Below are 19,278 nucleotides of genomic sequence, written 5' to 3' on the forward strand. Positions count from 1 at the left end.
AGAGGGAGAGGGAGGGGGGAGAGGGAGGAGAGAGAGGGGGAGAGAGGGAGGGGGGAGAGGGAGAGGGAGGGGGGAGAGGGAGAGGGAGGGGGGGATCAGGAAACAAGTTTCTTTGAGAATGTCACAGCGAGGACTGGAAATTCTGGCTAACCAAAGTACAGGGCCCAGGCAAAGCCAAGTCATCAAGACAAGAACACAGAAAGCAAACTACACCTGCCTGGTTCATTCCTGCTCAGTCTACCTGAACTCAGAGGCTCCGCACTGAGAGTTATGGCCGCCCTTGGATGCCCATTTTAAGTGGGAAAGCCGACCACAAGCACATGGTCGGTGAGTCCAGACAGAGCAATGACAAAACAGACCTCTCGGCACATTTGATATCATTTTACCAATGCTAAGAATGTTTCCTGTCTGGATTTTATCCCTTCTTCAGAAAAGGGCTGACGACACCTGGTCAGGATGACTCCAAGGCCAATGAGACCCCTCCAACTCCAGGGGATGAGAGCAGCTGACTCTGCATTCTTGTTATTCAGGCCTAGCTTTTTTTTAAAGCATGACACGGTTTAAACCGTCAGCGATGCTCTCGAGCAGAGAGTGGTTATTATTCACATCTGAAGCGCAGGCCGAGCAGCACTGCGTGAGGAACTCCTGGAATCCACTCCACAGACTTCCTCGTCTAATAAAACCCCACTGATGGCACCCAGATGACCCTTCGAGGGGGCTGGGACAGTTCGGGCTCTGGATCTCATTAAATGCATCTCCTCATGCTGAAGGAATCTCTTGCCTTTTCAGTTTGCTCTTAAGGAGGCTAAACTTGGGAAACCACAAACGCGTCTATACATATTTCACAATAAAATCCTACAGAATACAGTAATCTAAAGGGGCCCTAGCATAGGGGGCCCCCTGGAAATGCAGATGATCCTCCATCGCTAGTCCATGCTATGTATTTTTCACAGCCAACCCTATTATTGGATTCCCTTCCCTTAGTTCACTTGACACAAAGGTAGGTCCTTTTTACGTCCCAGGTTGAGACTTTGTGGGTTTGGGAAAGCCTCGGAGCCCAGTCTACAGTGGCTGGGGAGGCATCTGACTTTGCTGTGCTTCGCACGGGGACAGTGGGGAGGGTGCGTGACCCTGCAACCCCGCTACACTCAGCGCACCGCAGGCACGCATTCCCTGACTCGTGTTCTGGAGTCTTTATGGGCGGAGGATAAGCTCCATTCTCAGCATGACAGGGTACGTGGCCTTGGAACAAACCTGTCCCCAGTTCTCTTAGGCACTAATAACTTGCTGGGACTGTTGCCTTCACAAATTCCAGCCAAGAAACAGAACTGAAACTCCTCAGCTGGTACCAAACCACTGAAGAGAAAACTCTGCCGTACACAAGCGAAAGGTGACACTAGTCACCTGGGCACACAAGGATGGGTCAGCCGCTTGAAAACACGGAGGTAAAGCCACTTCCGTAGGAAAAGGCAAAGCAAAAAGAACTGCAAGAACATGCTTGGCTCTCTGGGGTCACGGGTACGATTTCTGCTATGTTCGCACGACAAGATCACAGCACGCATTCCTGTTTCAGTACAGACTTCTGTGTATGGAGAGTAAGGACAAGCCCTCTAGAGAAATCACTGTCACAGTGAAACCAATCAAATGACTGACTCAGCTCAACTCCTAAGGGACGTAAGTTTTCCTACGGCAAATTTATAGCTTTTCTTAAGACCAGACAGAATATACAAAAAACAACTTAAATCCGACAGCGCCCTATAGTAGGAAGAGCAGCTATTCGCATATAACTATCCTTGTCATTCAGGATTTTCACATCTAATTTTAATGAGAAATGCAGACAAGCGTCTCCAAAATTAAAATGTAGAGCCTGGAAAGTCTGAGGGCATTAGGAAATCACAAGAGAGAAGAGCCCACGTCAGGTGACTAAGGGGATGGTCACAGTTCTGAGGCACACTTGGTGCCTTGCGAAGTCACCTAACCCCCGGGAATGAGCTTGCTCACCTACAGTGAAGGTTTGCCTAGGTGAATGCCAAAGCCTCCACCCGGCTCTGCAAGCCTTCTGAACATACATGTTATCTACGGTAAGGTCGGGGGAGACTGCCGAGCGCTCTCCAGTTAACTAGATCAGCTGATCAAGGAAAAAGCAAAAATGGTTGCATAAAAAAGAAGTCTTCTGAATATTTAAAACTTGGCTTCTCAGTATTCCTGCTGACGAGATTCTGAGATCCACAAGCCAAGCTTGACTTCACTTCCTGAACAAGCTCAGCTTTCCCCCTGCGATGCAGCCGCCAGAGAGGGGGGCTCATAACGCCAGCAGCCTGGCGGCTCACGGAGGATGTTACAACTCTTCTCAAAAGTTCGTCATTACTTCAGATCTAAAAATGTTTTTCTATGATTAAAAAATTATCAAAGACTGGAAAATACAAACGGAGGCATTTTAAGACAGCAGTGACCCCGCTAACATTCTCACTCCACCCTAGGAGAGTCTCCAGGGTCGTCAGGTCTGACGGAGAACGGATCCTGGCTGTCCCCACAGAGCCATCTGGGAAGTCCAAGCTGGAACCCTGGCCAGCAGATCCAGTCTCTTGGGTGAGAATCAGGCACTACTTATCTGAGAATGGCTCAGGGGATGCCACAGGACAGTCAAGAAAAACCAACGAGAGAGTTGAAGCCCCAGCCCCTCGATCTACAGCGCAGAAAGGCCGGGTGCCAGGCAGGGGCCTGCACGGTTTTGAAGAAGTCATAGAAATATCCAGGTGTCAGTGTTCCCAGTGGGGTGGCTGTTCATCGGAGCACAAAAGCCAAGGGCAGTGATGAGGCTGGGCAGTGTGTGACAAACAGGCGGGCAGGCACGCGGCTGGCTAACCTGTCGGAAACAACAGTGCCCATGACGAGGTACTGATTTTCTCTGCCTTACCACTCAGGAGTATTTCTGGTTCACCAAGAGGTTCTGAGAGTCAGAGAGCCATTTTCTAAAAGGAAGCCTAGTGATTTGACCCAGTAACGTAAACCCCAACCAACGGAGCAAACCCAGGTAAATAAATGGCCGTGTCTGGGGAATCTGACCACATCCACAGCATTTCACAGGAGACCAAAAGGACCTCACGGTCTTCCCATTGAGATTTCCCCTTTCTCTCCAGGATGATTTGACCAACACAATCTCAGCTACCAACTAACTTCCACTTGACCTCAGATTTGTCCATGCCTCCTTACAGGCCCCAGAAGACGGCCCCCCTTTTACAGAGGGCAAAGACATGTGAAGGTCAACACTTTTCTGTGACCTCAGTGACATCTCAAAACTCACAGCCAACAGGAGGGGAACCTGCACACACAACTGAACACACAGAGAAAACGACCAAGTCAACACGATACACGGTTTACACTATCTGACCCATCGTAAGCTAATTCCTACTCCCTTCGGCCAGCAACGCAAACCTTCAGCAACTCACTGTTAGTCTTCCTGGACACCTTGCACCATGCTTTCTAGAAAGCAAGTCACATGTGTGACGTTTGTGCTCCTTAAAAGTAGGGGAAGTCAGGCATAACCCATAGATGTGTGCCTATCCCAAACTTCGTCTAACAAATGTTCACCAGAAACGAACAAGTCACTGAGACAGACCCTCAGTGCGGCAACCCGGATTCTACGACTATTGAATCAACAGCTGGCCGCCTGCCTCCAGTCTTCCTCACTCATCCTCCCCCTCCTCCTCACTCAGCCGCAAGCCATGCAAGCCCTTCTGACTCTTCCTCTTGGACGCAGAGCTCGGACTGGTTGGGCAGTCAAACGCCAGGGACTTCCTTGAAGGGCTCACCATGGCAGAGTCCGAATCACTGGATTCAGTCCCACTGCCAGTGGAACACTCGGTCACTTGCAGAGGCGCCAGCTGACCCACCACACTGCCGGCGCACACAGCCTGCGTGAGGGAAACCTCTGCGGTGGGGCCTGTCCCAGAGGTACCATTGGCTAGCATCCTACCCTGGGGAGCAGCCACGTTAGCCAACCCTTCCTCTTCCTGGTCACCAAGCCTCTCCATGGCCTCTGGGGTGGGGGCTGCCTGGCTAAGGATGAGAGGATCTGTCTCTGACTTGTTATACCTACTGGGAAGATTCCGCAGGTAGGGCCTTTGCAGGGCGGGGGAACAGTCTTCATAGGGAGGACCCTGCTTTGGGGTGGTATCTTCTCCCATACTCTTTCCCCTAAGGTCATGTCCGTTTTCAGAAACATAGCCTTGGGACCCAGTTCTGTCCCAGCTCATATCTGGGCTTGAACTTCTGCTGCAGGGGGACAGTGGGGTGGCCAGGGGGCTGTGGCCAGCGGAGGCCCTGAACATTTCATCTATCAGGGAACTATGTCTCGGGAGCCCAGGGCTCCCACTCAGATCAAAGGTAATATCGGCTGAGTCGTCATCAAGGAACTCTCTAGAAGGAGGCCGGGAAGACTTCGTGGAGGGAGGGGAAGTCCTGTGCCTAGCCTCTGCTCGCCTCTCGTCCCTGGACAGCAGGTAAACACCACTGGTCAAATCACCCTCATTGTTGTCATTTGTTTGGGAGCGTGACTGGGACCCTGGTTCTCTGAGAAGGTCGTATTCACTATCTACATCACTACAGTCAATGAAAGGGATGGAAGCACTGCTGCCTCCGGCAGCCCGGGATGCTGGACCTGTGCTTGGCTGTGGGGGCTGACGTTGACTTGGCTGGGCGCCCTCCTTGCCACCCTCCTCCTCTTCCTCTTCTTCGGGCGGCACCACGGCGGGTCCGTCTGCAGCTCTGCTCCCCGGAGAGCTCTTGGATGGAGGAGCAGGGCTTTGGTGTGGTCCCGACTCCAAGGTAGAGACTTTCGCTTCCTTGGCTTGCTGGCAGCTTTGGCCGCCGGGAGACTCAGACCCTTCTCCAAATGTAAGGCTGGTGTTCTGTGGAGACTGGGCAGAGAGAACAGGGAAGGGCAGAGGGAGATGGTTATACCAGAGCGGAGGGCAGAGAGAACAGGGAAGGGCAGAGGGAGATGGTTATACCAGAGCAGAGGGCAGAGAGAACAGGGAAGGGCAGAGGGAGATGGTTGCACCAGAGTGGACAAAGAGCGAGGAAGTGCGGTTTAATTTAAAAGTCTCTCCTTCGAATTCCAGAAGCTGGAAGGAAAGGCACGGAGAGGCCAGTGTGGCCTCCTCAGAGCAGGAACTGTGTGCTCAGGCAGAAAGTGAAACTCATGACCTTTGAGGTGGAGATGCGCACCAGGATGGGTCCCCAGTACACGAGCTATACACTGCTTTCCAGGACCCTGATCTCAAGTGGGGATTTCAGGGGTCTATGTAGTGGATGGCTCTTTCGGCCTATGAAAGCCTTCCTAGAAGGGCCAATGGGACAGCAGAGAAAGCTGTGACGAAGACCCCAGGAAAGTCACAGGCAACTGTACTTGAGAGAAAGGATATTATGACAGGTGAAAGTCTGATGTCAGAGTCACACAACGAGAACACCTTCTCAAGTTCTTTCTCAAACAAACTGCTAGTCTCTGAGAGAAAATCCTGAAAATGATGTACGGAGACACCAGTGCTGGGGTCAGCGAGCACTTGCCACACTCAGAGTAAAGGTGACAATATTTCCTGCTGTTGCCTGATCACTAACACAAGTCCTTGGGATTCTGTCGGCAGAGTCTTCCCAGCAGGAACTATACCCAGCATTATCTCTACAGGCCCCTATCAGTCACAAAACATTTAGCTGGTAGGTAAGCTTGGTGTCATGAACTGCCACGTGTGTTTCAAGCCTCAAGCACAGAAGATAAACCAGCCTGAGAAGCTGCATGACAGGCTTGCTGTGCACAGCCAGGCTCGGTTCAGAGCCCAAAGCCGTCTCAGGACCAGCTGAGCCAAATCCCAGAGCAAAGAAAGGAGACAGGACCAGAAAATACTATCGGCAAGCCCAAAGCTCAAAGAATTGAGGAAAAGAGCTCCGGTTGTCCACGACTACCCACTGACCTGTTTTGGCACTTCTGAGTTCGATGCTGTGGGCTGTGAAGAAAGGCTCCTGGTGGAATGGATCTTGCTGTGTTTTCTGAGGGAAATCATACAAGGTAGCTAAAGTTAGGACAGCTCTGATCAAATGAAGCAAACACCTTCTGTTTGATACATTAAGTCCCTTTTCGATCAGGAAGGTACCCAAAGCTACCTTTGTGTGTGTGACATACGCACAGTACCTCAGAACACCTGTGTCACTGGGGATTATACGTCACTCCTCCTGATCATCCTTGTCCTAGCTGCTGAAGGACCACGGATGCCTGAGCTCTGTCTGTTAGCCATGGGGAAAGTCAAGGGACAGGAGTAGCCACCAGGCATCTGGGACGGAACTGCAAGCTAACAACATGAGCATCCTTGTGCCTTTGGTTCACTATTTTCTAGATCAGATCTATGACAGGGGTAAGGACCACATAACATCTTATTCTTAGAAAACGTAAACCCAGGAGACAAAGGCCTGTAGGGAAATGGAGACTCAAGGGAGGGCCTAGAGGGCCCCCGGCACAGGCCCTCGATCCACCGAACAACTCACGGGATGGTTTAAATACACCCCAGTGTACACTAGTCTCTTCTTCACAAGGGAAGGCCCCAGGGCATCTGTGGACCATCAGAGCTACCTCCTGCACAGTCATCAGCATCGCAACTGCTAACATCTAGGAAAATGACAGGAGTGTTATCCTTGGATACATCAACAAGGCTGTTTATGGTGAGCTAGTGGCTTGGATACACAGAGGCAAAAGCTTCCTGACATTCTGAAACACCATGAGGGATTCATGGCTTATTTTAGCAAAATCAAACAAAAGCATCAAAATGACTTGAACATCTGTTAATAGGGAGTGAGATCAATAAGATGTAAGCACCCTAATTCTCTAGAGCTCAAAGACAACAAGTTAACAAAGCAAATGAGTGTTGCATGTATTGTATGCATGCGTTTATATAAAATGACAGCATGTATATAAACGAGGTGCCACACACCCAAGGCAATCCTTCATTTTTTTTAAATTAATAAGTATTGAAACCCAGAAGGAACATAAATCTAGAGGTTTCTTTTTGAAAAGAGAGGTAGGAACTAAAAAAGGTTGCGACCCAAGGTAGTTTTATCTACTTCTGTTAGTTGTAGTAGCAACAAACAAAAAGAACTAAATATATCAAATACTAACACATGTTAGCATCCTGTCCTCTGCAGTTTAGGAGCAGAAGAATTTGGATTTTGGAATATTTGCACTTATACAACGAGATGGCATAGAAACAGCATCCTAGTCTGAACAAGAAATTAATTTGTTTCTTATGCACTTTATACGCACAGCTTGAAGGTTATTTCATATAATATTTATAATTTTGTGTATTTTTGACTGGGACCAAGTGTGGAATTTTCCACGCAGGAGTTTTAGGTGGAGCTCAAAGTTCAGATTCCTCCAGCTCTTGTCAATGTGAAGTTCTAAGAACTCGAGTATCCGCTACGTCCTGTCTATATGCTAGGGTGAATATCCAATGCACTAACACGGGAAACAGAAGGAGACTAAGAACAGACACTCACAGGCAGCAGAGAGGGCGGAGGCCATGATGTCACTCCTCGCCCTTCACCTTAGTCTCCCTTGGGAGGCCGAGAAGTGCGGACAGGCTCTAGGCTCTGGAGCTCAGGAGACCTGTGCTACTCGCTCTGCGTGTTAATCTCAGGGTTTAATCAGAGAATAAATGACCACTGACCATGCAGGGCCAGCATGAAGCCAGGAGCCCTGAGCAGAGCCTGGTGAACACCTGAAGCCACGAGCGTCTGCTGCAAACAGTGATAGCCACAAATCCTGCGGGTTCTCTTCCGACCTTACCTGACTAAAGTTAACAGAAACCTCAAGCTGCATCCTCAAGTGTGTCCTCTTGACCAGGACAGGCCTGGAAGACACTGTCATCTCTACACTGGGCCCACTCGGCTCTCTATCAGCTCTCCCCCATCACCTGCTACTGTATTCTCTCCTCACCCTACCTTGAGGGAGCACCCAGGGTCCTAAAACGTGGTCCAACCCTCGACTTGCTGAGGTTGACTGACTCACCCCAGACTGGATGAAGGAACATTAGGTCCTCGGAGAGAATGGCACTGGCTAGAAAGGGCTTCTTACCTTTCAAACTGCACCTTCTTGTGGCCTCCTTCTTTGACATAGTCGAGAACTTGCTTCTGAGTCCGACCACTGAAACAAAGACCAGGAAAGCAAAGGGAGATGACTCAGAGGCATTTGCACTTCAACACATCTTCTTGCCGAGAACCTTTAACCCCAGCAGAGGCAGGCAGATGGCTGTGAGTTTTAAGGCCAGCCTGGTCTACAGAGTCCCAGGACAGCCAGAGCCACACAGAGAAACCCTGCCTTGACAAGAGAAAACCAAAACCACATCTTCTCAGGCAGGTAAGAATAAGAGCAATTCTAAGAACCTTCGGGTTTCTGTCCATTTGACCTCTTGCTATTTTCCTTATAGATAATAAGACAAAACATCCAACTAAATAAACCCGCGTAACCATGGTTGGTTGTGAGGCTGCCATCCCGGGAGCCTGCATCTGTGAGGGTGGAGAAAAGGAACACTGTACTTAGACCAGTGTTCCTCACAGCACAGTGTCAGTATTGTTTGAAAAATAAACAAAAACGTGATCCTAAGATGGCTAAGTCTTTGCCCGTCTATGACACAATGCCTGAAAAATGACGCTCTTGCCTTTATAAATAAACCGCTTTCTGCAGGAGAGGGGCTAGGGACTGACTCAGTGGTAAACGCTTGCCTGGAATGCACAAGGCCCCCGAATTGAAGCCCCCAGAACTGTTAAAAACCACACTCACACAAGGAGCTACGGGCAATGGGCGGAGGAAGAGTCAGTTTTCCTCGGGCACAGCCTCTTACAGGTTGCCCTTGCTCCAGTGGACGGCCCCACACCCAACCACATAGGGGCAGCACTAAGTGGACACAGTGGGCTTAAGAGAGAAATGAGAAGCTGGGAAGGGAACTATAGGGGAAAGAGTGGGCATGGGTTCGAACAAAACACGTTGTATTCATGTGTGAGATTCTTAAATGATATAAAAAGTTCATCTCGAGACTTATGCTGGGATTTGACTGTGAACGGGAGATGGCTAAGTCATTCCCAAAAGCTCAAACAGAACCTCGAAAGGTGACACAAGCAGGCTGGCATAAGCAAGCCAGTGCCTCCACTGGCCGTAGACCCAACCGTGGTCTGCCTTATTCATCTGCTGTGAACCGCAATAGCCATGATGGGTGGAGTGTCAGGAAAACGTCCACATGGTGATTACACGGGCTCGTGAAGCGGCACCCTCACCTGAACCGGAACGACGACCCTCGGCTGAAGAGAACGGGCTTTGGTTTCGGCTTGGGTTCTTCAAAGAGTCTAAAAAAGGCGTGATGCTCCACACAGATTTTCCAGAAGGCCTTGCAGAAGTCTCGGCCGGCCATCAGGAATTCCAGGGTGTCTTGGTATGAGCTCTGAAAAGAAATATAGCTTTTATTTTCCCTGTACCACTCATAAGCATTCTGCTGAAATGTGAAAAAAAAAACAGAAATGAATTTGTCCAATAAAATACAAACGGTGTATTTAATGACAAGATCATTAATCCAAAGATTGAGGAAAATATGCTTGTTCGCAATGACGAGGCAGGTCCCTATCCCGCCACCTCCTCTGAAGACTCTTAGGAACTAATGGGAACAGTAGTGGACTCCATAAACTGCATTTTCTTGGCTTCTGCTGCCTCCTTAAAAATAGTTCAAGTATAAACACACATCCCTTCCTTAAAATATCTGACCTGTGTCTCTTTCTTCTGTTTTCTTCCTCATGGCTCCTGTCCAGGTTGACCTTTTTCCTCATTTTATAAAATGGTAGATGTCACAGGCCTCCAAGTGACCCCAAGAACCACAGAGGAAATGGAGCCCCTACTTGTCCAGTACAAAAGTATTAATGACTCTCAGGTGACGAACTTCTGTCTTTTGATTCTGGAAGGAATATGGCAATTTTTTACCCCTACGCTCAATGTTTCCAACTCCAATGGCCATGTTACATAAACAAAAGCTCCCAGAGTCCTCAGCATTCCCAGCAGCTCTGGCTATTTTGGGGGTTCTCAGGGTTTGCACAAAACCAACTTCAGTGTATGCTGTGGCCGTTCCCACATAAACGGGTTTCTGGAACTGCAATTGCATTTTCCCACAGAGAATCACTTATTGGGGGGTTTGCTTCCCAATCAGGCCTATGAATCCACTCCACACAGTGTATCTGAATTTTGAACCTAGACGGCCCCGTCAGCCCTGCCTCATGGGATAAAGGGCTCGGTTTCGGATGGGGTCACACATCAGGAATGTATTATGTATGCATCTCCTGTGTGGCTTTTGGCAGATGAAGAAGACACTCTTCTCTTTCTGGAACCCACCCCAGGGTAGGTGGCAGTTTTGGGGATTCTGGGGAAACTGAAAGAGATAATTCAGTTCACGAGAACGTGCCTCCCAAAGGTGCAAGGCAACAACAGGAACGAGCAAGTCAGGACTGCTTCTGAGCAGGGGAGGATAGCCAGGACATGGCAGACCGCTGACTGGGGTCCCAGGGCGGGGCCACAGGTAATGTGTAGCCACAGCCTGGCTCAAGTTGTTTGTCAGCAAGGTGAAGGGTCTTCTCCTTAAGTATGCATCCTTTTATCCCTCCTCGCAGAACTCAGATGACAGCTAGAGCATCCTCAAGCTCTCGGATACACAGTACTCCTCAGCCCATCCTTACAGGCCAGCCGCCAGGAAAGCCTGCCTCATTCACAGCTCGGCTGGTGCCCCCTTTATGTTCCTGAGTAACTTACGTTCACATCCGGTCGGAGCTTGATAAGAAAGCGCTTCCTCTTGAAGCTCAGTTTCCGCACCTTGGCCCAGTTAAAAGCATTGATTTTCGTGAAACCCTAAGAAGGAAGAGCAACCTGTGAGCCTGGCCATACACACGAGACCCATGGGAACCCCAGGCGGAGAGCGGGCCAGGGGCCAGGTCAATGGCTCAGGAAAAGCCTTTGATGGATGATTCCCAGGCTCAGTGTCTACTGGCTGCCATTCTCTTACACTGTTAATGCTCACTAATTATAGAGTTTGGCATTCAAACCATGTCTGCCTTCATGCAGGGAAGGCACTGGTCAAGGTAATGAAAAGAAGATAAATAAAAATGAAACCATGACAACCACCATACCCATAACAACCGTCTCTCGTGGAGGTGGAGGACCAGGTATTGTATTAAGGGCTTTTTAGACTGTATCTCATCAGACCACACACAAAACTCAGCGAGACAGATTTATTATTTTCATTTCACAGAAAAAGCGAAACTGAAAAAGTCTCTGTGAATGTAAACAGAGCCCTAAGAACGCCATGCCCAGCCATCAGAAGTGGTAGGAACAGAGCAGCAGGCACAGGCCAGGGACCCACCCCCCAAGAGTCCCCTCTGCACACAACTTAACTGCTCAGCAATGTTCAATATTAGATCATATTAAACACACACAAAGCACAGGAATTAAATCACGGTACTTCTTTCCTCTCTCTGACCTCTAGAAATGCTTAAAAGCTTAGTTTTGAAATTTAACGGTCATGACAGAACACTAGGTTTTACTGTTCTTTTATCTTTCTTCTTCCTTTTTTAAAAAACAAAAAAAAAATTTTTTTTGTTTTTCATGACAGGGTTTCTCTATGTAGCCCTGGCTGTCCTAGAACTCACTCTTAGACCAGGCTGGCCTCAAACTCTTAGAGATCCACCTGCCTCTGCCTCCTGAGTGCTGGGGTTAACGATGTATGCTTGTTAAAAGTTTGTTTTATTGCTCTTTAAAATCAGGTATTTGTGGATGATCTGTGTGGTGAAAACTACAGGGAGCAGCTCTTCCTCCAATACCATCTTGCTTTTCAAAACATCCTTCCTACGATACCCAAGCTCCAACTGTTAAGGATGTGGCTGTGTGATATTTAGTGTGTGCTGTAAGCAGATTCTATTCATGAGCAGGGGGCTGCTACAACTCATGTGTGTTAAGTTTGTGTGTAAGTTCGTGTGAGTGTGTATTTGTGAATTTATGAGAATATGTGTGAGTGTATGTGTGAGTACATGTGTGTGGTATATGAGAGAAAGGGGGAAGGAGGAAGGGAGGGAGAGAGCGTGCACGCGCTTGCACACGCAGGCCAAAGGTCACAGAGACAGGGTTCTATTGAACCTGTGGCTCACTGACTGGGATGGCTCCAGCAACCCCCCTCCTATCTCCTCCCCAGGGCTAGGATTTCAGCTGCATGACACCAGGCTCAGCCTTAAATTAAGTACATGCTTGCGACCTCAGGTCTCCATGCTTTCCCGACTGAGCTGCCTCCCTCTCCAGCTCCTTTTGTAGCTCAGGAAATAAGCAGAGCTGTCCCAGCTCACAAAGGCATTTGTGCTGCATGCACCCTTACAACTTTAAACCTGGGCAGACTCTGAGCAATTTCATAAAAACAGGTATCACTGTCTAAGCAACCACTCACAAATAGACTACTTATGTTTATTTTTAATTTTAAAATTGCATTTATTTACTCATGTGTGGGAGAACACACAGATGTGGAGGCCAGCAGACAACGCCGGGAGTTAGGTGGTTTGCTACTGGATCCCAGGGATTGAACTCTGGGCCTTAGGCTGGAGAGCAGGTGCCTTTACCTATGGACTGATCTCACTGCTCCTGTCCTCTCTGCTTAAAGAGAAGCACTGTGGAAGGACTGAGGGGGGGGGGGAGGTTGTGGTTTGGATACAGTCTAAAGTCTAAAGGTTCACATGCTGGGGGTTTGGTCACCAGGCGACATTAAGAGGTAACAGGATACAGAGAAAGGAGTTGGGGCTGTGGGGTGTGCTTTAGCCTGTGAGAGAGAGAGGGGTCGGGATAGTGGTGGAGAGAGAGAGAGGGGTCGGGATGGTGGTGTGCTGTGTGGAACTTTAGTTCTCCACCCTATAAACTTTGTTCTTTTCTGCTAGGTAGCTCGGTGGTTTTGCATAACAGAAAAGGGGTTACCAATACAAGGGTGGTCATCATTGTGTTTTTATAAGATTCAAATTCTAGATAAATGAATTTGCGAAGCTGCACACTAACTATGGGCAGGCATGCAAATCATACCTGAAGGAAGGTAGGCAGAGAAAAGCGTTGCTCAGAGAAAGCCATCCCACAGTGCAGGCAGGGGATGAAGACCGCGCACATCGGCGGAGCAAAGGGTCACAACGCCTTTAAGGACAGGACGGGCTAAGAATGCAGGGGCAGAAGTCTGTCTCACTGAAAAATTATCGTGGTGCTATTCTTTCCCAAAAGCACATCAGCTTTTAAAACCGGGCATATTAAAGTCCTGAATAAGCTGATTGAACACAAATTAATATGAAAGGGAAAAAAAGGATCAATTTTTAACTAAGTGTGAGGATGTCACCTCTGAGTATGGGAGGCGATCGTTCCTGTACACTGTGTTCTCAGCACAGGTCTACTGGGAGTCATTAGGGTCTACGTTCTGAAAGATCTATTAAACCCAAACAAATCTCTAGCGTGGAGTCTCCAAGCAGGACAAGGAGGAATGCAGAAACAAGCGGACAAATGCACAAACAGTCTAGAAGCCGAAGGCTTTCTTGTTCACTTGGAAGTAACTACCAGAGGCCTGAGCCTGGCCACCTGCACAAACCTAGGAGGAAGAACCCACTCCCCTCTCTCCCTCCCTCCCACCCTCCCGCAAGGGAAAGGCGCTGTGTTCTCCACACCTGAAACACTAGAATTCCCGTGTTGGCGACAGCCAGGTTGATCTTGGTGCCTTCCCTGTCCTTGGCAGGGTGCAACCGGATTCCGTACATCTCCAGCCGCCGGGCCACCTCCAGGAGCTGGAAATCCGACTCTGCCGGGGTTTGTCCACTGACAAAGCAAGGAAGGAAGAAAAAGGCTGGGGGATTTGAATTCCCCGTGTCTATTAATTTCAGATTAAGCGGCTCCTCCTGAGAAATAAAAGGCGCTTCATGGCGAGCTGCAGGGCTGCCCGATCGGATGGCACCCAGCTTCCACCCGCTAACCCCAAAGCCTCACGGTGAGGACAAAAGCCCTATTGCCAGGGTAACATGAAACCCATAGTCCATATCCATGCCAGGCAGCTTTTTAGGATCTCAGTTTTCTCTAGGTCACGCAAAAGTAAAACGCTACTGTGTTAATCAAGATGAACTTAGAGCAGAACGCCAGGCCCCTCCTAACTTGCTGGGTGCAAAGGCCTCGGAGCCACAGGGGGAAAGGTGTTCAGTGTCCTTTGAAAACGTTCTCCTGACCAGACCAAAAAACGGGCGTGTGAGCAACATTCTGCAGCTTCCCCACATTTAACACGATGCCTGGCTTGACACACACGTTCCTGTGCTCTGTTGAGATGATTATCCGAGCTCCTCAAGCCTTACACATTCCCCTACGTTCAAGGGTCATTCTGTCTCAGAGCGAGGGTCTCAAACACTCAACTCTGTAGTTTTTGAGCACTCAGGATGGACCATAACACCCCAGTGAAACTCTATACTCCTTCCTTCAGACTTTGGTATATGTTGCTCAACACGTGTGTGTGTGTACATGTGTGTGTGTATACCTGTGTGGGCATATATGCACACATGCACACCCATGTGCCAGGAGGCAGAAAGCGAGAACTGGAGGGCAATAGGAACCCAAGCACGCAACTCACATGTGGCTGTGGTGGAACTCCACGATTTTGTCTTCCAGCGCATCCTGCTGAGGTACGTACTTATTTTTTGCTAAGTGTTCTCTGTCCAAGGCTTCATCAAAATCCCCAATCTCAGCTACAAAGAAACAGAAAAGAAAATGGGCCACACAGGACAAACTGTTCAGAACGTGTTATGGTCCCGGACTGGGAAACCCAGAGGTGACCCTGGATGAGCACAGCTGGTGGGGACCGTGAGGAGAGCAACCTCAGAGCGGGGATGGAGCGCATCTCACAGGTAGAGCAACACGGAAGGTGACTGCTGCTCCTCCTTGATGCTGGGAGTTGTGAAGAACACCTCACGATTTTCCATCTCATACGCTGGTTTCTTCTTTGTTCTAATGCTATCCTGACAGACGGTACTGCACACACCAGCAGGGCACCGTGTGGCCTCACACGTGTTAACTGCACACACCAGCAGGGCACCGTGTGGCCTCACACGTGTTAACTGCACACACCAGCAGGGCACCGTGTGGCCTCACACGTGTTAACTGCACACACCAGCAGGGCACCGTGTGCACGGTAACTGCACACACCAGCAGGGCACCGTGTGGCATCATGAAACAGATGCACAATGAGGTGAGATCCTTGTGCTCACTGTTGAACCATCAGCTTAGACATTCATCATTCTTTTCCGAGAAAATCCTATCTCACAGTGACTCTGAAGGACTCCGCTGTCAACACATCTACCCAGCTGCGCTACGGGAAACTGGGAGTCCTTTCTTTCTCCCTGTTCATCCTATACATGTGGACGATTGTTGAGTGATTCAGTGTAAACAGACCTAGGAGCTTCAGGACTTCACAAAACCAACTGTTGAAAACTCTTACATGTGACAGCCCAAATCCATTGTCACAGAAGAGATGTCACTGGGAGGAAAAGTAAACATTATGGGTTTTGTTGTCATTGTTGTTTTACCTTAAGAGTTTACCAAATTTCTTACACTGTCAGAAGTTAACAGGTCGGAGTGCAACTGTGCAGACTTTTCACCCACAGGCAACACAATGGGTTTTCTTGGGCAACCTCAACATTGTCTGGAAATTGCTGTACCATAGACACGCCTGACCCTGAGCCTTAAAGGACAATTGCACTCAAGCACCAGCGAGCAAATGCCTGTCGGACTCTGGGGAGGCACGCCCCTCCTGTGCACCCTATTACCTGGAGCAAGAGTGTGGTCGCTATGACAGCTACCTTTTGTTCCGAAGTGAAGCAGCTGCCACATCCGGCCCATTCACCCACTGTCACCACGCACGGCCTGCACGCTGGTCACGTTGCTCTGCTGAGACTACTTGTCCTGCGCTAAGCCGTGCCGACTCACCCAGCAACACTTACCGGCTGCCTCTGCCACAACAGGTGACCTTGTTCCCTAACTACCTCTTCTGGATTAAATCTCCATTCCATCACAGACTGAAGGGCGCCCTGGCCTGCAGACACGGTTATCAGTGCCCTGCACGGGAGCTTTGATCTCTTGCTATGGCTTCTTCTGTCTGGTTAGAAAGCACAGCTGATTCCCAATATTCAGGATAGATCCAGGGGCTGGACAGATGGCTCAGTGGTTAAGAGCACTTACTGCTTTTCCCAGAACCCCTGTGGTAGCTCCCAACCACCCGTAACTCCAGGGAACCCTCTGCAGTCTTGGTACCTCTGTGTGTACCTGGCACACGTATGGTCCACATACACACATGGAGGCAAACACTCCTAAAATAAATGAGGGGGATGGCTCAGTGGTTAAGAGCACCTGCTGCTCTTTCAGAGGATCCGAGTTCAGATCCCACATCGGAAGGCTCATAAGCACCTGTAACTATAGCAGAATTTATGCTCTTTGGCCTCTAAGGGCACCTACACATGCCACATATACATAAATACATATAGAGTAAAAGAATCCAATCTTCAGAAAAATTAATCAAGAGTTATAAAGTCTCTGTGAACGATGAATTAGCAATCAGTGCATGTTGTTCTGAAGGGAATCTGGGGTCAGATTTCTGAAAAATCTCAACACGTTGGCATGAACTGACTTTGGTGTTTCTGTGCGGCTCTATTTAAGAAAGGGCTGTCTGATACACACTCTTGACTCATCCACGCAGAACTCATGCCCAGATGAAGCTCATTCAGTACACATATGTTCTCTACCACATATATCACAGTGTGCTTAGGGACAAAGGCAGCACTCATGTGCACAAGGCAACCAGATTTCCACCGTCCTACGTGTGTCCGCAAAGGACGCTGAAGGCACAAATGTATTGGTTTGGGGATCTATTTCTGTATCCAGGCTGCTCTGAAATGAGGCTGTGCAGTGAAGACAAAATCTAAACTTTGTAGGGGACTAAGTTTGGACTTCTCAGCTCTGAGCAAACTCTTTTCCATCCTGAGGATAGAAATGAGGTCGGTTAAGGGTTCATTAGGCTTTTGCTTTGGCGTCAGGGTTAACACGCACCCTGGTCTCTTCCAAGTCACCTGTTTGTGGTCCTCCTCAAATGCAATGGCTGCATGGGTGTGAAATAAACTCACTTCTGGAGTGTTCCCCTCTGTGAATTACTTGGGACGGAAGTGAAGTCTGCAGCAGTCCCGTGTCCTAACACTAATGACAAATATTGGGACACTAGATACAAGGACAGGACAGAGTGGATTTGGTGCACTTGTCCACTGTCCATCCACGCTTGTCCTTTAAGACAACTGAGATAACCTTGTATATCTGTCCTTAAAACAATCAAGCCGGGCAGTTGAAGTGCACGCCTTTAAGCTCAGCACTCAGGAAGCAGAGGCAGGCGGATCTCCATGAGTTCGAAATCAGCCTCTGTACAGAGGTCTACAGAGTGAGTTCCAGGACAGCCGGGGCTATTAAACTGAGAAACCTTGCCTTGAAAAACCAAAATAAATAAATAAATAAATAAAATCGTTGAGTGCACTTAGTGTCTCTGCTCTACTGAAGGCTTCCAAGGTAACACAAAGACAAGACAGATATTCTTGACTGTGCTTCTGTGTGCCTTGGACTCCTTCTCCATCAGACCACCGTTGGTCCAAGAGGGTTCTCAAAGGGATTCCAAAGAACTTACACTGTACGATGTGTGAGATCAGGAGGGCAGCGCTGGTGTCGTTACACGTCAGCCTGCCCTGAGCCAAGTCCTGCTTCACCTGCAGAGCGAACAGGTACCTGTGAAAGTCAACAGAGACGCGGGTTACATGGGCAAAGCCAACGGGAGGGCCGGCGTCCAGAGGCAGCTTCCACCTGGCAATCTGAACACAGTAAGAAATTAGAGAAAGGTACACAAAACCAGGTAAAGAAACAGCATAGACGACATTGAGGGGCAGTGAAGGGAGCGTGAGCTCAGAATCGCTGGTTTTCCATGGAGGCACGCCCTCCTAAGTACGGTGTATCGAAGGTACCTCCAAAGCCAGATCTGTGTCAATCTGACCAGAACAAGAATGATTAATATAGATTAAAGCATACTGAGTTTATGAATTAGTAAATTATGAATTAATGAAAATTCATGAGTCCACAGTGACTGGGGGTTGGTGAAAGAACAAAAAAATTTAATATATTCCGCAATCCATGCTAACGTGCTAGACTAGAGGGAAGAGGTATTTCTAGGGTTGTAGTGCTAATTAAAGTTCTAACTTCCTATAATGTACACCTACTTTGTAAAACAAAAGACTGCTTCGCTACATTTTTAGGGTGTTGCAGTGGAACCTCAGGTCTCACACATGCGAGGTGTGGTGGTCTGGACAACAATGTCCCCCACAGGCCCAGATGCTCGGTCACCAGTTCATGGTGACACTGGAGAGGTTTAGGAGGTGTGGCCTTTGGAGGAAGTATGTTACTGGGGGTGGGTTTTGATATTTCAAGTTCACCATTTTGGCCTCCTGCTTGTGCTTCAAGATGTGAGCTCTCAGCTTGCTGTTCAGCCACCACCCGCCCCCTGTAACCTCTGCTCGGCCATCCTGGCCTCTAACTGTCTGGAACCATAGAGACTTTTCTCTGAGTTTCCTTGGTCGTGGGTTCTGTACCAGAGCCACAGAGAGGCGCCTGAAACACAGGCGGGTGTTCGGCTGCTGAATCACACGCTAATTAATTCTAAAAAAAGAAAAAAGAAAAAAAGCCCTTAACAATATCAGCCACATAGACTTCCATAAGAACTAAATGGGGTACAGCGGGGAGCTCACCAGGTTCGCCATGTAGATGGAGTGTTCCAAACCCATAGTCACGTGGACAACCCTTGGTTAGACTCGGTGTGTGTCGTGGTGGGGGAGGGGGGGTCCACACACACACACAGGAATCCCCCCAAATGACACAAATATGGAACAGGGACTTGGGGTGCTAGACTGACAAGAGTAGGAGGGACATAAGGGGGAAGGGGGAAGAAGTCACAATGTGTATTATATACAAGCATGAATCTGCCAAAGAACAAATTTATCAGATAGGATAACCCATGGGGAGGAAGTAGTTGTAACAATTCAACAAATATTAACTTAAAAAAGTAACAACCAATCTTCTTTAAATTGCTTAGGGCATTTCATGGTTAACTAAAAATGCAAAGGATAAAATAAAAAAAA

General features: G+C 48.7%; 1 protein-coding gene across 5 annotated transcripts in view; it reads right to left on the reverse strand.

The window, feature by feature from the left end:
- Farp1 (FERM, ARH/RhoGEF and pleckstrin domain protein 1) overlaps nt 1–19,278 on the reverse strand; it is a 214,903-nt gene that overhangs the window by 33,903 nt on the left and 161,722 nt on the right. For all 5 annotated transcript variants that reach the window (XM_050150437.1, XM_050150440.1, XM_050150436.1 and 2 more), the window contains 8 exons: nt 17,781–17,878; nt 14,694–14,808; nt 13,750–13,897; nt 10,829–10,924; nt 9,316–9,479; nt 8,120–8,188; nt 5,970–6,045; nt 4,661–4,919 (listed from right to left, as the gene is read on the reverse strand). In XM_050150437.1, coding sequence (XP_050006394.1) covers nt 4,661–4,919; nt 5,970–6,045; nt 8,120–8,188; nt 9,316–9,479; nt 10,829–10,924; nt 13,750–13,897; nt 14,694–14,808; nt 17,781–17,878 — 1,025 coding nt within the window. The remainder of the gene's footprint in view (nt 1–4,660; nt 4,920–5,969; nt 6,046–8,119; nt 8,189–9,315; nt 9,480–10,828; nt 10,925–13,749; nt 13,898–14,693; nt 14,809–17,780; nt 17,879–19,278) is intronic.

The sequence above is a fragment of the Alexandromys fortis genome, unplaced genomic scaffold, assembly GCF_014885135.2.
Source record: "Alexandromys fortis isolate MF-2015 unplaced genomic scaffold, M_Fortis_MF-2015_v1.1 scaffold_66, whole genome shotgun sequence".
Taxonomy (NCBI): domain Eukaryota; kingdom Metazoa; phylum Chordata; class Mammalia; order Rodentia; family Cricetidae; genus Alexandromys; species Alexandromys fortis.